The sequence below is a fragment of the Silurus meridionalis genome, chromosome 5, assembly GCF_014805685.1.
Source record: "Silurus meridionalis isolate SWU-2019-XX chromosome 5, ASM1480568v1, whole genome shotgun sequence".
In the NCBI taxonomy this organism is placed as follows: domain Eukaryota; kingdom Metazoa; phylum Chordata; class Actinopteri; order Siluriformes; family Siluridae; genus Silurus; species Silurus meridionalis.
Genome location: NC_060888.1, coordinates 3040723 through 3053282, shown reverse-complemented (window position 1 = coordinate 3053282; position 12560 = coordinate 3040723). Strand labels below are relative to the sequence as shown.

At 34.4% G+C, this 12560-nt stretch overlaps 2 protein-coding genes across 2 annotated transcripts; both read right to left on the bottom strand.

Moving 5' to 3' along the window:
* Positions 1–2010: 2010 nt before the first annotated feature.
* Positions 2011–4629, bottom strand: LOC124385731. Its single transcript, XM_046848979.1, has 6 exons — positions 4521–4629; positions 3947–4288; positions 2952–3281; positions 2621–2737; positions 2395–2438; positions 2011–2290 (listed from the first exon to the last, which is right to left on the bottom strand). The coding sequence occupies exons 1-6, from the start codon at positions 4594–4596 to the stop codon at positions 2159–2161; spliced, it is 1041 nt and encodes a 346-aa protein (XP_046704935.1). The 5' UTR covers positions 4597–4629; the 3' UTR covers positions 2011–2158.
* Positions 4630–6769: 2140 nt separating this feature from the next.
* Positions 6770–9245, bottom strand: LOC124385737. Its single transcript, XM_046848985.1, has 6 exons — positions 9177–9245; positions 8711–9049; positions 8047–8382; positions 7600–7713; positions 7141–7184; positions 6770–7030 (listed from the first exon to the last, which is right to left on the bottom strand). The coding sequence occupies exons 1-6, from the start codon at positions 9220–9222 to the stop codon at positions 6899–6901; spliced, it is 1011 nt and encodes a 336-aa protein (XP_046704941.1). The 5' UTR covers positions 9223–9245; the 3' UTR covers positions 6770–6898.
* Between the last annotated feature and the right edge of the window lie 3315 nt (positions 9246–12560).

Sequence of the window (12560 nt, the reverse complement as noted above, 5' to 3'; positions counted from 1 at the left end):
TGGTGAAATTGTGAGGCTACAGTATAGAGCAGTCTGTACTATTGTGTTGAAAATTTGTAGTGAACATTTTGGAAAAAATACATTAAATGTGTTTAATGGCTTGTGGGGCAAATACTTTTTTACAACTGGTTTAAAAACCACATTTTTTTCTGGATTCCCCAAAATGTAGTGTCCTTTTTACTGTACCTACAGTATTCATAGTTTGTTTAAATCTCGGTATACAAAATATTTTTACATCATAAGCCACAATTCATCTGTTGTATCTTCATATTTACTTTACAATCCTTTCCTTTTTCTCATTTCTCTCATTCTCTATTTCCTTTTTCTGAATCTCTATGTTCTAATCAGCTTATATTTATTATTATTCTATAGAAATATTGTAGGTTTTATTTCATGCATGCAAAGTCTCTCGAATTGTAGAAATATCCGTTGCCTTCCTGTACATCTAAATTTAAAAACGAAAATTAAAGAGTATAATTTAGTGTAAATTAACGTTAACGACTTTAATAATAACTCTTCATCATCTTCTGTCTTTCGCTCTTCTGCTGTCCACTTTTTTCTGTTTCAAAATAAAAACAATGAAATTTCCTTTGTTCTGAAAAATGATTGTTTATTCTCTTGCCCAGTGGTAAAAAATATATGTATGTATGTTGTATAGTTTAGAGACAGTGGTATGAGGAAAAGACAGGAGGTGGAGCTGGAGGTGGCATAGTTGAAGATGCTGCAATTTTAATCAGGAGCGACGAGGATGGACAGGATTAGTAATACGTTTATTAGAGGGACCATTAGGGTTGACACAAGCCTTAGTGCCGGTCCAAAGCCCGGATAAATGGGAAGGCTGGCGACCCCTAATGGGAGAAGCTAAAAGAAAGTTTATGCAGGTTTTACAGACAAAGTGAGAGGTGTGATTGCGAAGGCTTGGTCTTGCTCAAAGAAGGGACATGGGGTATATCAGTAGAAGAATACTGAGGATGGAGCCACCAGGAAGGAGGAAAAGAGGAAGGCCAAGGAGGAGGTTTATTGATGTGGTGAGGGAAGACATGCAGGTGGTTGGTTTAAAAGAGACAGATGTAGAGGACAGGGGGGAATGGATACAAATGATCTGCTGTAATGACCCCTAATGGGAGAAGAAGAAGAAGAAGAACAGGTATTATCTTCCACAGTATTTGACAGCCCACATTGTTGTTACCTAAAAGTTTTTCATTACTGTTTATTTTATTCTCAGTATGATGACATCATGATGTTGACTGATGAGGTCACTTTAACAATCTTTCTACAGAAATTATAGATTGGAAATAAATTTACTAATAAAAATTAATTTTAGCCAAATCACTCAAACGTCCTCAAGGTCTTCATTCTGATGTCATGGATGTTACCACATGGTGTGTATTTTCAGCCAATGAATAATTTCCTTTTATCAACTTTTGCATAATATTTTATGTATAGCTTTTGAGGCTAAAAGCATGAAATGATACAAGGAATGAACAGTACATTTTTGCGATAATTGACAAATTGTGACAAAAAACTGTATTTATAAAATAAACATATAACAATAACTCAGATTTGTGTGTGGTCAAATGATGCCACTACATCATTGATTATTTCCTTTAACCAGCACATCCCCGAGTGTTTTATTCCTTATATATTATAGCAGATTGTTTCCTCGTAAGAAATATGACATGTTTTTAGCAGGAGTTTGCAGTGGGAGTGTGAGAAAGTCAACAAATGAATGTGTTTCTCTCAGTGAGATGAACTAATGTGTGAGAAAGTGAGAATGAAGACAGCTGCACTGTGTAACACAGAGCTATGGCATGTTCAAAACATCTGTATGAGGTGTCTGTGAATTGTGTTTACTGTCAGTAACCACACAATACAAGAGCAAAAAGGACAACAACACCGTAGTCTCAATCAGGCCTTTTCTCAATGCATAGAAAAAAAAAAAAAAAAAAATATATATATATATATATATATATATATATATATATATATATACAAATATTTATAGGTCATTTTGCCCATATCTTTACCTGCTTTTTCAGGTCAGAACCAGTGCTTCAGGTTCTGAGATTCAGTTTTCAGTTAAAATTTAATCATTATAAAAAATGTACAATCAAAATTATAACCTGATAATGACACTGAATCAGATCAGAGTTCAAATCTAAGTTACAGAAGTATGTCGCACATGAGAATATATAATATCTTTAGGTTGTTGCTTCGTTACTCGTCCTCTTTTGACTGTCCTTTCATTGAAATTTAAGGCAGCGTACTTCACCTCCACAATGTCAGAGTCCTGTAGGAACAGAAATGAAATTATTAGAATATAGAATTATTCTATAACCTTTAGGATGGATTTCATGTCTATTTATAACATCATATTAAATGCTGAATATTTACCTGATCGAGGGTCGGGTCTGCTATAAAATCATGTTTGAGCGTCACTGTAGAAAAGAAAATGCAAATTCTTTATAACGGCTCTTTTTTCTATCTTGTTTCATGATTTAAATAATTGCTATTAGTGGTATATGTAAATATAATTTTTTATATAATAATAAGAGATTATATCATTGTTGGAAAATTCATAGCATCACAGCTATATTATAATATAATAATACAGATTTACCCCTGTGCTGTTTATGGTTTCCACTTTCGCGTTTTATAATAAACAATGTAAAGATCAGGAGCACACAGAATCCCAAAGCTCCGGCGAGGCAGATCACTACAGGGTCCACAGATCTCTCTGTCACACAGTAAACACCAACATGGTAAATATTTGCTCAGCATTGCTCACCTATTTATCTTCAGGTCATTAAAATGATTAAAAATAATGATTTGAGATGTTTTTGCCAGGACTTATTGCCCAGAACATGAAAACAAAAAACATACAGCAGATGTATAATAACAAATATTCATGATTTACTTTGGCATATAAGTAAAATCATTCTACTGCTCACCCAGCTGTACTCGTGTCCCGTTCCCAAAAATGATCTTCCCAGACACGACCACAGCGCAGTAGTAAGTTCCAGTATCATCGAGGCTGAAGATGTTCTTGGACAAGTTGTACACACAGGTGTGTGTAGAAGATTCACACTGAAGGCTGCTGTTGTGATGAGTGTAAATGATTTGAGGATGGGATTGTGATGGAGCAGCTCTGAACCAGAGCACTTGGAGTTCTGCTGCTCTGCTCTCAGAGAGAACTGAACACTGCAGAGTCACTGATGCTCCTGCAGGAACCGAGTCTGATACACTGCTCTGGAGCACTGACACTTTTACATCTTCATCAACTGCTCAGAGGAATATAGACAGAATGACTTTTTAGTTAGCTTGAATGTTTATAGTAACTGCATTATACAGGCTGGAAAGATGTCATTTGTAGCATTTTATACAACAGCCCTGTTAAAGTCTTGAAAATGGCATCTATAGTGTTTATATGATATTAATTTATTTTTCATTGTTAGATGTTTTTTTTATTAAAAACAAGTTCAGGTGAAGGTTCTTCATTAGATTTTGGGACATGAGTTCAGGGATTTATGTTCCGTGTACAGACACATTCTTACAATTGTATGCTTTCAAATATTTGCAAGAAGTTTTGGTTTTCAGGTGTTCACATACTTTTGTTTATATAAAATCAGTACAAATCACAAATTTATATTAATGAGTTCATTTTTTATGTTAATAATTTAAAGCTTGTATATGTTATGTTGATAATTATAGAAGAAGAATAACAGTATAATAGTTATATGTGGTCTGTATCATTTTAAACTTTTGGGTTTCAGTGGCATCCACAAAAAACAACTTCAACTTCATTTTAAAACATTTTTAAGTCATGAAGACATTAATTAAAAAAATTTATATTTTTTAATCATTATTTGATATGTATTGTTCACATACAACAATGACAGCTACATATAAATGATTTAACCAATGTATGTACATTTAATCTTTTTACCTTTCACTGATAAAAATGTTCCATTTCCGAAAGTTGTGAAAAATTGTAACAGTCCACAGTAATACATGGCTTCATCTGATGCTTCCAAGTGAGCAATTTTCAAATGACAGCTTGTTTCTTTATTCTCGATGCTGAACCTTGGAGACTTGAACTCGTTTTCATAACTGGGTTCACTTTGAACCGTGACTATTACACGAGGCTCGTGACCGATTTTCTGTTTGTACCAAACGATGGCTCCAGAGGTTTTAGCTTGCAATCGATAGCAGTTCAGAGTCACGCTATCACCAACATCAGCAATGATCATTGGGTTCGGCTGATTGATATGGTTTATCTGCACAGAATCTAATATAAGAGGGGAAAAAAATAAAACATGAAGGTTATTAAAATGTATATTTGGAATAATAATATCATGTTGTGTAACTCTGAATAATTGTTAGCAAAATTTCAGAAAATCTCAACAGAGTTTTAAAGGAAATTACCAAATAATCTGCCATTTACTAATCCTACCAATTTCTAAAAAAATAAATATGGCAGTATGGTATACTACATAACTTTAGAACCCAGAAATACTTACCGATTTTACCCAAAAGCATCACTGTAATCCACATCAATGTGATCATTGTGTTCAGTCTGAGGAGTGTGTTCAGCATGTCTCCCCTCACTACAGTCCAATAAACAATTTGAGCAGCTCTGACTTTGTGGCCAAGGTTTATACTATGAAGCTCTGACATCACAGATTTTCCGCATACAGTCTAAAGCATTGTACTGTAGCAAGATTATGCAACTGATGTAACAACTGATCATGGCTCCTCCTCACACTTTTCTAAATCTTTTCTGAACAGTTATTGTGTGCGTCTGTGTCCTTATATCTGGTCTGTTTTATCTGAAACGGCAAGTTTATCATTCAAGCAGATCTATTAGATTGTAACCAAAAAATATACTTTAAGATGCAGAGTATGATCGAGTTACTATTTTTAGATTGACAAACATACCTAGAGCAATGTACAATAAAGTGGGAATTTAATAAACAATATAAAAAATTCAATCTGAATTGTTTAAATACTTTTTGAAAACACTGTTTTTGAGTTTATAATGATATGGTCAATAATATTATATGGTATATAATAATTGTATTATATATACACGGACCAGCCTTCGCTCCACACGTGCATCAATGAGCCTTGACCGCCCACGACCCTGTCGCCGGTTCACCACTGTTCCTTCCTTGGAGCACTTTTGATAGATACTGACCACTGCAGACCAGGAACAGCCCACAAGAGCTGCAGTTTTGGAGATGCTCTGACCCAGACGTCTAGACGTCACAATTTGTCAAACTCGCTCAAATCCTTACGCTCGTCCATTTTTCCTGCTTCTAACATCAACTTTGAGGAAAAAAATGTTCACTTGCTGCCTATTAAATAAATCCACCCACTAACAGGAGCCATGATGAAGAGATCATCAGTGTTCTTTACTTTACCACTCAGAATGTTCTAATATAATAATGTTTTTCCTGATTGGTGTATTACAGTACAATGACTACAGTTTCAGTTCTGTCGATGTGGGGTGTGGTCGAGCACGGGTTTGTGAATGGAGGGTGGGGACAGTGGACTCAAGTGATAAGGATTACACACGTTCATAGTTTTGTGTGTGTGTGTGTGTGTGTGTGTGTGTGTGTGTGTGTGTGTGTGCGAGACGAAAACTACAAAACACTGGTAAGCGAAAGTAACCCAAAAGAAAAGGTCAATGTGAAAAAACACAGATTCTCTTGTTGGTAAACCGTCGCCTGCCTCCTGTCCTTTTCTATCTGAGTCATCAAGCCTCCACAGGAGGAAATCATGAAGAAACCCAATTTATAGATGCTTCTATTAAATTTAAGGACAAACAAGTATGTGTAACTCACCCATGTAAAAAAAAATATAATAAAAAAAACCCAGACTGCACCAAATGCATCCAAAATCTACTAACTAACCAAAACATCATTATATTTGGTGTTAAAGACTGTTTTACTTTAATACATTAAATGATGATTTAAAAAAGTGTTTATTAATGTTATCTTTTCATTAAATTTTCCTGTAGGGTTGAAACTATTAAGTGTAACAAATGTGCAAAAAAACAGATCAGGAAAGGGAAAACAATCTTCAAAACAATGCATTAAAATTTTTTTATTTAAGTACATTTATGGCAAAAATGAGTGCAGCACATCCATATTTATTTTATGCTAATTATCTGTATGTATATTCATTTATTTCCCTAAATTAAATATGAGGGATACTTTAGCCATAGGTAGCTTTACTCTGGGTGGTTAATGAATTCAAATGCAAAAATAGTTATAGTTATAGACACATGATCATCACATTCATTTGTGGTTTCTACCCAATATGTTGGCACGAATTTAGAAACATTTAATAGTATAGAATGTCTGTGTATACTGTAGCATTATAATTCTCTTTTCACTGGAACTAAGAGGCCTAGATGCTGGTCCAGCATGACAAGGCACCTGTGTACAAAACTGTGTATGAAGACATGGTGTGTTAAGGTTGGAGTAGACAAACTTGAATCTCCTGCACAGAGCCCTGACCTTCTCAACCCCTGAGACACAAACAGACCCAGACTTCATCACTCAACATCTGCACCTGATCTCACTAATGCTCTTGTAGTTGAATGAACACAAATCCCCACAGCCATGTTCCAAATCAAAGTTTTTCTAACTCAGAATGAGGAAAATATTAACATATTTTGAAATATTGTGTATTTCTAACATTGAAATACATATATTATGTATATTTTTGGCACAACCATGGCTATGTTTGAATCTGCATTCCGGTGTTGATGCCCAACAGATCCAGTGTTCCAGTGAAGTTAAGATCATTTAACTTTCAGTTTAAAGTCAGTGTGAACAAACATTCATGAAAACATGTACAGCAGAAAATAAATAGAATTAATAGCATTGATCTAATTCACAGAAAGACGTTGCACATCAGAATATATAACATTTTGAGGTTGTTGTTTCTTTACTCGTCCTCTTTTGACTCTCCTCTCATTGAAATGTAAGGCAGCGTAATTCACCTCCACAATCTCACAGTCCTGAAGAAAAGGTTATGAAATTATTAGAAAATAAAATTTTTATACTTTTTAAGTGAAAATCTTTCAAACAATTTCATTTCACATGTAATATTTAGATGTCAGATATTTACTTGACTGAGGCTCTTGTGTGTCACAGAAGCTTGTTTGAGTTTCACTGCAGAGAAAGAAAATGCAATCAGTTTTAATTGTGGCACATCTGCAAATCCTGAGTTAATATTAATACATTAGATCTAATAAATCATGGTTTCTACAGCATCCATTTGCACAAGGTTTTGCATGTCAGGTGCCTTTAACATTAATATATTAACATATTTGTGAATTATACGTGTAAATTTATTAGTTTGTTTAGGCACCAGTTCAGTACTGTATATCTAATAAATTGAGCGTTTCAGAGTTTTATGTTTATTTCTCTTTTTTTTAAGTAAATTGGCTGAAATATTGGAAATGTTGCCAGTTTGATGGACACAAAGACCTAATAAACAGCAGACTCAAACTATAGAACAGAAATCCATTATTCTTTGCATATATTTTGTATTTATGTTTATATAGTAACTCTACTGCAGGCTTACCGCTGCGTTGCCCACAGTTTTTCCATTTACACCATACAGCTTGAGCAAAGATCATGAACACACACACTCCCAAAGCTACAGCGAGGCAGATCATTACAGGATCCACAGGTCTCTCTGTAAGTAGGAATAGCAACAAATTAAATGCATTAATCTAATGAATGTTTATACATAAATTTGAACTTTGTTTTTACTGTTTGGTAGCACAATTTATTTGAGAGTTTTAATTAATTTGGTTCATTTTGCTTCTGAATCCTTTATGCAATAATTATTATAAAAAAGGTCATTAAAAAGTAGACATATATATATAGCTTGACAAATATGGACAAATAATACATAAATAAATTAACTTGTTTATAAATAAAACTGCATACAACTTGTACAGTTCTGGCACAAATTTTAATGTATACTTTTTTCACGTACAAAATAACACAACATTACACTTCTCACCCAGCTGTACTCGTGTCCCGTTCCCGAAAATGATCTTCCCACACAGGACCACAGCGCAGTAGTAAGTTCCAGTATCATTGAGGCTGAAGATGTTCTTGGTCAAGTTGTACACACAGGTGTGTGTAGAAGATTCGCTCTCACACTGAAGGCTGCTGTTGTGATGAGTGTAAATGAGTTGAGGATGGGATTGTGATGGAGCAGCTCTGAACCAGAGCACTTGGAGTTCTGCTGCTCTGCTCTCAGAGAGAACCGAACACTGCAGAGTCACTGATGCTCCTGCAGGAACCGAGTCTGACACACTTTCCTGCCGCACTGAAACACTGAAATCTGGTTTACCTGCACAATGTTATATAGACAGTATAGGAGCTTTTTTAGTTTGGTAAAGAGTGTGACATTAATGCATACTTAACTTTTCAGCTAAGAATGAAATACACACTTTTGAATGAAATTAATTACACTTAAATTTGAATTAACCTTCCAAATGGAAAATCAAGCAACATACAATTTCTTACCTACTGCAATACACTGAATCACTTAAAACTTTAATCACACTCAAAAAAGTTTTTTTTGTATTCAAATTAAATACTAAACAAGAAAAAATGGTTATTTTCTCCCAATGATGTAGCTGAATTAATCCAGCTGTGTTTTTTTTTTTTATTCTTACCTTTCACTGATAAAAATGTTCCATTTGTAAACCTAGTTATAAATTGTATATATCCACAATAATACATGGCTTCATCTGATGGTTCCACATCAGCAATCTTTAAATGACATCCTTTTTCTTCTTTCTCAATGCTGAACTTTGGTGACTTGAACTCATCTTCAAATGCAGGATTACTTTGCACTGAGACCATTACACAAGGCTGATGACCAACTTTTTGCTTGTACCAAATGATGGAATCTGTGTTTTCTTTTTGCCCTCGAAAGCAGTGCAGAATCACATTATCACCAACGGCAGAAATCACTAAGTTTGTCTGCTTGATGCTTTTTGTCTCAAAAGAATCTGCTTTAAAGAACAAAACATTTCATCATACACGGAATTTCAACCAGTTGCGTCATTTGCATTTGAATTATTATATGTAATAACATCATGCGTATAATCCGAAACACACAATACCATCCACACTTACCAAAAAGCATTGCTGTAATCCCCATCAGCATTATCATCATCATCATCTTCAATCTGAGTTGGGTGTGCAGCATAAATACCCTCGCTACACTGTCAGATGGTCAAACTGAACATCCCTCACATTGTGCCAAAGTTTCATGACTAGATCTTGACATCACATGCAGTTTTCTTATGACCTTACCTACTTATGGCCTTAACTAGCGAGCTGGCAGTGGATACCACCTCAGACTCCTCCTCAGACATTTCTGAAGCTCCCTTCAGATAGGAATTAAACACCTTCACAATGTTTTTTTTCATGTCAGAATATTGAACCAATTAATATCTGATGTGGTTTATTAAACATTTTAATATTCACACAAACACAGTGGATTTCAACAATACTATACAATTTCCAAAGACCTTTTTTAGTTTATTTATACTTTATAATGATACAATGTTTTCTTGTATTATTAATAAAATTGAGTAATAATTCTAGGTAAGAGCAAGTATTTTAGACAAATATACATGATGCAGTTACTACATATAAACATAATTAGTAAATTAAACAAGAACACATAAAGGCACACAAAATATATGAAGTATCATTTGTAGTAAACTATAAATGTAGTTTATTAGTAAAAATTGTCAATTCATTATTTTCATTGAGTTTTATTATTTTATTTCATGTAGTTGTCCAATCAATAAATACTACACCAACTCTCATGCCACCTCTAGTGTAGGTGTGTGAAGGTGTGTGGGTGTGTGTGTGTGTGGGTGGGTGTATTTTAAAAATATGTCTGTTTTTTTCCATATCTTAAAATAGTTTCAGGTTCACTGGTGGAAGTTTGGTTATTCTGTTCTGCCATGTCCTCTAGCATCTCGCTCTATTCTACCTCCCCTGGGGTAATTAAACCTTTTCCTGAATTACAAATGACTTCATGTACACCACATACAGTATTTACACTGTTTGGACAACAGTACATGGACTGCTGACCATCAACCTGCATGTACTTCTTCAACACTTAATTTCAGATGTATTCCCTATTTTGCTGTTATAATAAATTCCACTCTTCTGGGAAGGAATTCCACTGGATTGTGGGGTGTGGCTGTGGGGATTTGTATTCATAAGCCTATAAGAGCATTATTGAGATCAGGCACTGATGTTTGGTGAGGAGGTCTGGGGTTCACTCTAGTTTATCCCAAAGGGATTCAGTAGGGTTTCACACATTCTTCCATTTCAGCCTTAACCCCAACAACCACGTCGAAAAACAGTTTCAGTGAAGGAAAATTGTAATGTTACAGCATAGAGAGGCATTCAATACCATTGTATGCTTCCAAAAGTGTGGAAGGCCTACATATGGTAGTGACAATCAATGGTGCACATATTGTGACCATGTTGTGTTTGACCTCAAGGTCAATCCCAAGGTGAAACCCATATTTTATTGCACCTATCGAGATTCTAGAAGTCCCTGCTCCTATTTTATAAAACTGGTCAATTTTGGAGGCCTTCCAGAGTTCAACTGAGTGTTTCTCTATTAGAACGGCTTCCAAGCTCCATCTTCTTGACCACAGTCCTTTTGATAACTAAAGTTGTGCACAAACCATAAATTCATATTCCATAGTATTTTGTATATCTGGAACCTTATATAGAAAATAAAGAGAGATTCCCTGTGCTGAGACATACAGAGATAAGGATTTCTACTAATACAGTGCAGTGTCAGAATAAAAACTATTACTGAATGTTAAAAGGATAAAATTATTATTAAAATCAATAAGGCATGAATAATTGATACTTAAGCACTTTAGGCGTTTGAATATTCAATCAACCATAATAAAAGCATGAGAACAAACACGGATGAGGCCCGGGAACAAGACCACCTGCTGGTTTCTGATTTCTGATTTACATTTTTCTCATCTGTTCAGTGTTAAAATGATAAATACAAACCTAAAAAATAAAAGAATAAAAAATAAAAAAGTAAAACTGATAAATATATCAAGTTTCATACAGATTTCCTGTAACATATACTATATATATATATATATATATATATATATATATATATATATATATATATATATATATATATATATATATATATATATATTTGTTTTATTAATGCAATCACATTTTATTATCTGCATATACAAATAATGTTACAAATTAATTTTTTCTGAAATCAAGATAACTGAGTGTGGATTTGGGTGGAGTTTTATTCAGGCCATAATGCGACTCCTCCTTCAATACTGTCTGACAATAACCAATCACATTCTCTTTCTCTCTCTCTCTCTCTCTCTCTCTCTCTCTCTCTCTCTCTCTCTCTCATGCTCACTCATTCTTCCTCTCCCTCCCTCACTCGCACACTCTCTATCCAAACTCATCTCACAAACACTATAATACTGAGGACAGAATTATTAAAAGTCATGAGGCAGAGCATATGTGATGGACGTTTAAACCGTTTTCTTGAAATGACTGAATCAACTGTTACAGTGAATCATTATGAGAAATGATTATGGGACATCAACAATAAAAAAAAGCACACAATGCAAATACGTCAGTCTAATCAGTCCATACAGGTTAAATATACATGCAGAATAATTATATATAAATCACATTGAAGGAAATGTAGTTTTCCTACAAATACAAGCAAACTGCCGCTTTCATTATGAAGAGCGTGCATTGAAGTGCGTGCGTGTGTGTGTGTGTGTGTGTGTGTGTGTGTGTGTGTGTGCATATGTGGTTTTAAGGTGTGTGTTAGTGGTTTTGCAGCGCTGTTTGTCTCGTTGCCCCTTCACACACTGCAACTGTGTTTTATCTCCTCTTCAGGCCGCTCTGACCGCCCGAGTCATTTTTCTCAGAAACACCGTCGGTTTCTCACCTCTCAAACTTTCCACAGGATGTGTTGCTATTTTTGTTTTTCTCAGGCCACACCGTTGATGCTTTTTATTTTTATTTTTTACACACAATGAAAAATTTGAAACATCTCCAGACATATAGATGTGTAATATTGATAAGATTATTGTAAGATTTCACCCTGCACTTGAATCAGATCTAAACACACGACAGCACAGAAATCATTTTATTATGAAGTCATTTACAGTCAGTGATGCTCAACTGACAAAAAGGCAGAAGCTGTTGATTAGTCATTTGTTACATCAGCTATTATATATATATTATATAGTAACACTGCTGCAAAAAAAAGCAGGTTTATATTAATGCGCTTGTTCTAATACATGATATACATGTGAACGCTTGCATGCGGTTTTATGGGCAATAAATGGATTAAAATACGGTTGATTTTCTGAGATTTTCTGTTTAGAGTTTATTTATTATTTATCATAAGAAATAAAGCTGATAAAAGTAACAGTTATTTACATGCGAATATTTTATATATTTCTTAATATAATC

Coding starts and splice junctions, on each gene's coding strand:
- LOC124385731 (XM_046848979.1), bottom strand. CDS start 4,596: ATGCTGAACACACTCCTCAGACTGAACACAATGATCACATTGATGTGG. Junction 2,738..2,951: donor CGGGACACGAGTACAGCTGG/GTGAGCAGTAGA, acceptor ACTGTGTGACAG/AGAGATCTGTGGACCCTGTA. Junction 2,291..2,394: donor CAGACCCGACCCTCGATCAG/GTAAATATTCAG, acceptor CTGTTCCTACAG/GACTCTGACATTGTGGAGGT.
- LOC124385737 (XM_046848985.1), bottom strand. CDS start 9,222: ATGATGATGATGATAATGCTGATGGGGATTACAGCAATGCTTTTTG. Junction 9,050..9,176: donor GATTACAGCAATGCTTTTTG/GTAAGTGTGGAT, acceptor TCTTTAAAGCAG/ATTCTTTTGAGACAAAAAGC. Junction 7,714..8,046: donor CGGGACACGAGTACAGCTGG/GTGAGAAGTGTA, acceptor TCCTACTTACAG/AGAGACCTGTGGATCCTGTA.